The sequence below is a fragment of the Typha latifolia genome, chromosome 4 (genome assembly GCF_019914945.1).
Source record: "Typha latifolia isolate L0001 chromosome 4, TyphaL0001v2, whole genome shotgun sequence".
NCBI lineage: Eukaryota > Viridiplantae > Streptophyta > Magnoliopsida > Poales > Typhaceae > Typha > Typha latifolia.
In genome coordinates this window covers 6,856,695-6,863,051 of record NC_133089.1, presented here as the reverse complement: position 1 = coordinate 6,863,051, position 6,357 = coordinate 6,856,695, and the positions used below count along the sequence as shown (strand labels likewise).

Genomic DNA, 6,357 nt, shown 5'->3' with positions numbered 1-6,357 from the left:
TAGCCATAAAATTCACCTTACTCGGTAAGTATAAAGAAGCCATAAAATTTTATGATTTTTATAAAAAAAAAGAAAAATCTGACATATACCTACTAATTTCTACTAGGATCATGATAAGATTGAAAGATAGTCTGAGCTGAATAAATTCTGAGGTAATCTAAACCTCTCCATAATAATAAAAATATAGCCATTGGAGATAAAATAGTTCCATTTGATAAGAAGAGAATCTTTCCACTAGCTCTCAATTATTGTACAGTTTGACAAATATAGTTACTTACTTTAGTCCCTTAGTTTGGTTTGTGGGCTCCAATCTATCCAACCATAATGGTTGGTGGACCTTTCGGTCGATAATGTCACACATCGGGAGTACAACTCTACCCTACGCAAGCTCACACACATATATATCGTTGATCGCAAATAGAATAAACGGTTTAGGGAGGAGAGGTGGTCTAATCTATGTACGTTAAAAAAAATTTTATTAGGTATATTATAAATAACCGATCTTTGGTTCTGCTCAAAATTTATATTGTCTTTTTTTTTATGTCACTTAATCTCTCTCGTTTAAGAAAGAATATGCATAAAATTTGCAAAACAGTACTCTTCGTGGAGTGATCCTACCCACCAGTATATCTCTAAATATCTCTAAAAATAATATTTGCTTATTATTTTTCAGCTTTCAAACTAGTGATCAACTGCTGTCATTTCTCTTTTAGTACTCAAATCTTATTTTAATATCTCTCTATTGCTATGCACCTCCCTTAAAATGTATGGCATCTATCACAAATTTTGGGTGGAAGATTTATAGTCCTATGGAATAATTAATCACAAGGGTAGTACAGTAATTTGATAGCTCTATTAATAGAGGCTTTTTTTACCAAACTACCCCTTTTTTAATATTTTTTTTAATCCAAATAGATTATACATCAAACTTAATACAAAAATAGGTCTGTACGCTAATATAGCACTAAATAAAAGTTTAGCATTTTACTTTTAGATTGAAATGCCGAAAAGTTTATTCTAATGAAATACTTAACTGTTTAGCATTTTATATTTAAAAAAATAAAATAAATAAAAATAAATTTGAAGTAGCTACAATCTTTTTTTTTTCTTTTTAACAATTATGGTGCAATTGGTTGCATGAAATTATTAAGTCATTCCAACTAATAAGTATTTTCCATATCTTTGTAACGATATATTTTATGACTAAAATAGGTAACACAAATTTATGATGCTATACATTTTTTCTTTATATTTTTATTTATATTTCTCTCATTTGAGGTTTGATGAAGCTTCAATAAGAATAATTACATTTATTTTACTTTTATCTTGGTAATATCATATTATGTCTAAAATTTACTATTAGTTAGAAAAGTTATAATCGATCCTCAACGAAAAAAGTATGTCAGCATCTTAATAAGTGGTTGAATAGTTTAATATTTTTAACAATAAATTATTTACTATTCAATATTTTATGTGTATTATTTTATAATAAAGTGTCAAGTTTTTAACTCTTTTTTCTTTCAATACAAACACCGATCATATTAGCATTTTACTTGAAAAATGCTGATCATATCAAGGTTCTACTTTTAACTGGGTAAATCGCTTAATAATTCTAGTGTTTTATGTAGAGCTACCGCAAAATAAATTTATTTTAGTATTAAATTTAAGAAATAATATATTTTGATAAATAAAATTTAAAAATAGGTATAGTTTGATTTTGGCCAAACAACAAATCGGTTATACTATAATTTACCCTATTTTATATGATATGTGATAATATATATATATATATATATATATATATATATATATATATAAGATACTACAAAATGAGAGTATTATGATAAAAATATGCATGTTTAGAAACTTATTTATTGTAATGTTGTATCTTCCAAACATAATATATGAATGACTATAATTAAAACAATGCTAAAAATGTTTTCTAAGCTGTTGAACATATCAATATTTTATATCAAGGTGCTGTAAATTTTAAGGTGATTTTTTGAGCTCTTGTTTATGTCAACAATAAACAATAGAGATAGAATTACCAATCTTTGATTTCCTTTTTATTTTATTTTTTTTTCTAAAAATAAAGAATGAAAAAAAAATTTGGGACGAGAATAGTATAAGACTCGAGAATTTCAGCTACTGTTACGATAGTAACGAGCAAGTGGCATTTTGATATTAAAAAATAACGTCCTTTCAGAATTTTTCCTCGTACGCTGTGCTTGTTCGAAAGCCAAATGTCATGTGTCTTTTCCGCGCGTCACTTCTCCTTGCGCGCCAAATAGTCCTCCCTCTCCTCTCCGTCTTTATCTCGCCTCGCCGCGTCACTCCCATCTCTTCTTCGTCTTCTCTGCTTCCTCCCCTTCGTCTCTAGGGGCTCTTCTTTCTCCACATTTACCTACGCTCCATGGCCGCTTCGTGCACGAAGCCTTCTATGATCTCGAATCCGGGGAGAGTCCCTCGTGTTCCGGCGATGTGGCGGCGGTATTTGAGGCCGGGATGGGGTTCTCTTCACCTTAGGGGTGTTTCCCTTAGTTGTAGTTCCGATGGACACGCTAATGGCCGCGCCGGTGGGATCTCCGGCGGCGGCGGGGAGGACGAGCGGTTTGTCAGGTGGTTTCGGGAGGCGTGGCCGTATATAAGGGGGCACAGGGGAAGCACGTTCGTGTTGGTGATCACTGCCGAGATCGTCTCCAGCCCTTATTTGAATACCATTCTCCAGGTATTTTGTCTTTTGTTCTGTTTCCTTTGTTGTTTTCGAGAATTTGGTTCATTTGATGGTGCTATGGATGGTGTAGGTAGGACTGTACCTGAATATTTTTATCCCAGTAAAAGAGAGTATTTTTGAGTTGGTTGAGAGGAATTGTTTAGGCAAGATGGCTTTCTTTTATATGTATATGGGCTTTTGTTTATATCAAGGTGATCCGGCACTGAACCCTGCTTGATGTCAGAGATGCTTTTTGATCTAAAAGTTGGACCACTTACTGTTGAATATGTTCTGTGCGGCTTGCCGATTGCTTGCTTACAAGCAAAACCTTCCTGCTTGACTCACACCCTTCCTGCCTTACAGCTCCCACTTGCTGGTCAATCCAAAGACCGAAATCAACTCGATCAATGAGGAAACAAAATGGCCAAGTTCAATGGTACAAAAAGATCTATAGTGGTCACCTTGAAAGTTGGAAGTTGGAAATAGAATGGATTATATCATAAACTATTTTCACTAGACCATTCTATGCTGCCATTGTGAGCAAAGAGTAATACAATGAGATGTATCTGTTCTGGTTTTTCATTTCTTAATTAACATTGTGTATGTATTTACTTGCAGGATATTTCACTCCTCCATGGTCTGGGGATTAGATTCGTCCTTGTTCCTGGAACCCACGTCCAAATTGATAGACTCTTGGAAGAGAAAGGTGAGTGGAGCTATCATGTTTTATTTATTGTAAATCCCAAATTTGCAATTTCATGCTTCTGTGATGGTTCATGAGTTTGAGCTTGTTGTATTATCCTTTCTTATTGGTAGCAAATTTTACTTACCAGTGTCGTCTACAGACCCCTTAGAAGACTCAACCTTATATGTTATCTGCAAAGATACTAAAAATCGTTTCCTTTTGTAATAAGAATTGGAAATGAACATTCTAGTGAGATTATCTTTTATGTATCATAGTTGCCTTTGTTCAGATAATTGAGGAGTATACAGATAGTGGAAAATCTCTTTTCCTTTTTGTTATCTTTTAGTTCTTAAATCTGTTCCTTTTTCATGCAGCTAATCTGTGTCTCATCTGCTTCTGCAGAATGCTTCTGTCAATTGAATTCTCCATTGCTATAGTAGGCATGCATACTTAGATTGAATCCAATTCTTTGCCCTTTAGATCATGATGAGAAAAAATCAGACTGCCCTAGAAGTCAGAACCTTAACTGTGGCTTTAGAGATGTAGAAAATTTAAGTCAGTGCTTTGGTTAGCATAAGCTTTCGCATTCATCGTTTAGCTCATGTCTGTGCAGATGAATAAAATTGCAAGCTCCCAGATAAGTTGTTAGATTCCAAATGGCTTTAGAAGAATGTGAAAAACCCCTAGACACAAGTATGTATCTAAATACTAGGCAATGATATTACTCGTTCACTTAAGTAAAAGTCCGAATATATATTAAGAACGAAAGCATAGATGAACGCCAAGATTTTAACGTGGAAAAATCTAAACGGAAAAAAACCACGGATCCAAATTCGGATCAAAATCAATCACTATGATAGTAGCAGTTACAAGACTGACTCACAAAACAACCTGTCGATCCAAATGACTTTGTTCCTCTCAGTCTTGCTCGCTAGAACCCACGATTCATTGCTTCTCGTGATTGAAGTCCAACCTCAGTAGCCCTCGAGATTGATCTTTCGTCTAGATAGCCCTTAAGACGAAAGATTAAGTTTTGTAGATGAGTAGAACCTTGTTAGTTGAAGAACCTCAGTAGCCCTCTCTCTTTAGCTGCTACTGTCAGCAGCAGCTGATAGCTGCAGCTGCAGGCACCTGTATGTTTTGGCCCGGATCGGGATCGGCCGAAACTGGAAACTATGAATCAAATTACTTTGGATTCAGCGATCAAGGCAAGTTCCCACTCATATTTTTTAAAATTTTTATTATATAAAAATAGAATTGATGAATTATAAATATCTCTTTATGTTTATTCTTATCATGTTTAATTTTATAAGATAAGAAACTTTACAATATGATGATGTCAATTATGCGAGAAGTTAAGAAAATCGTTATTTTAAGGATTTTCAATAAAGAATTAGAAATATTAAGATTTTGTATTTTATAGAAAATTCATATTTGTCATTCTTGAAAAAAAGGGATTTTATTGTTTATTATTTTTCAGATTTCAAAGTATTTATTTTTATTTCTAGAAAATAAGATATAAGTTGGAATTACTTTAATTTAAAGGAATTTCGGATTTGTAAAAAAAAATTATTATATTTTATTTTCAGAAAATAATAGAGGAAATCTTTATGCTAATATATTTTATTTTCTATAAATAAAATATAAGAGATCTTTATTTTTAGAATATGATCAAAAATAAAACATTATTTTTGAGATGTGAAATTTTGCAAGATTAAATATTAGATTATTATTTATTTGTGTTTTCTAACTTATTAAGAATGATTTATATTATATATATATTGGAGAAAATAATAGTATTTGAATTCATGGATTATTCGTTTATATATTGTATTTGAAAAATTGAGAATTTTGGTGATTGAGGAATTTGATACTTGAGATTTAGAATGAATCAGTATAGTTGAATACTAATAAAAGTGAGATTTGGAACCCAATTTGTTTTTAAAAAGATAAGTCCTAGAAAAAGATTCTTGGAATGTAATGTTGCGACGTGCTATCAAGTGACTCTAGCGGGATTAGGGAAAAGATTCTTGGATTTTTGTCCTGGTGACTCTAATCTTACTCAACGGCTAGTGGAAAAGCTAGTAGGGCACTACAGAGTATTTACTGTGAACCTAGACGGATCGACTATCTAAAAAAGTCCCGGGCGCCATCTCGATGGTGACTAGGTAGTGCGATGTGGTCATAGGTCAGAGTATCCATTAATGAGACAATATGATATTTTATCAGTTTTGGCGGGTTTTCATGATAGTACACTTTTGGCAGAGATCGATTGCTTTTATATTGATTTATTCAAATTGAGATATTATGAATGATTTATGATTCGATTTCCATGATAGTACATTTTCAGTAGAGATTGATTTGTTTTATATTTTTATTTAAATTAAGATATTATAAGTGATTTATAATTCGATTTCCATGATAATACACTTTAGTGGAGATTCATTTTATGCTGATTTATTCAGATTGTGTTAATATAAGTGATTTATAATTCGATTTCCATGAAAATACACTTTTAGTGGAGATTAATTCATTTTATATTGATTTATTCAAAATGAGTTAATATGAATAATTTATTCTAATTTAGTATATATGGATGTAAAAATTCAATATAAGAGACAAGAAAATTATTTATTTTTCAAGACGACTTATATATTATTATTATGATTTTTTTTCTGCTACTATATGTATCACATGTTGATTTTTGTCGTTAGACATATTATTAGTAGAGTGGGTTACTTGCTGGGCATCTAGCTCATCAGGACTTATTATTTTGCAAGAATTTAAGAAGCCGCTTAGTGAGGACTTTGAAGGCTGAGTACCGTTTTCGCTGTGTCAATCTATTTTAGGATTTGATTACTATTTGGGCTTTCGTGTTTTCTCCGGGTTTTATCCTAGAGATTCACGACCATTATGTTCCCGGATCGGGGCGTGACAGTTTGGCTTAAGCTAGGTTACA

At 32.2% G+C, this 6,357-nt stretch overlaps 1 protein-coding gene across 2 annotated transcripts in view; it reads left to right on the top strand.

The window, feature by feature from the left end:
• The first annotated feature begins 2,278 nt into the window (after positions 1-2,278).
• Positions 2,279-6,357, top strand: part of LOC140786262 (probable amino-acid acetyltransferase NAGS2, chloroplastic) — a 48,174-nt gene continuing 44,095 nt past the window's right edge. The window contains exons 1-2 of one of the 2 annotated variants that reach the window (XM_073134559.1): positions 2,279-2,728; positions 3,332-3,419. In XM_073134559.1, the coding sequence (XP_072990660.1) occupies positions 2,414-2,728; positions 3,332-3,419 (403 nt within the window). In that variant the 5' untranslated portion in view covers positions 2,279-2,413. The remainder of the gene's footprint in view (positions 2,729-3,331; positions 3,420-6,357) is intronic. The other variant, XR_012108588.1, reaches the window with a different exon arrangement.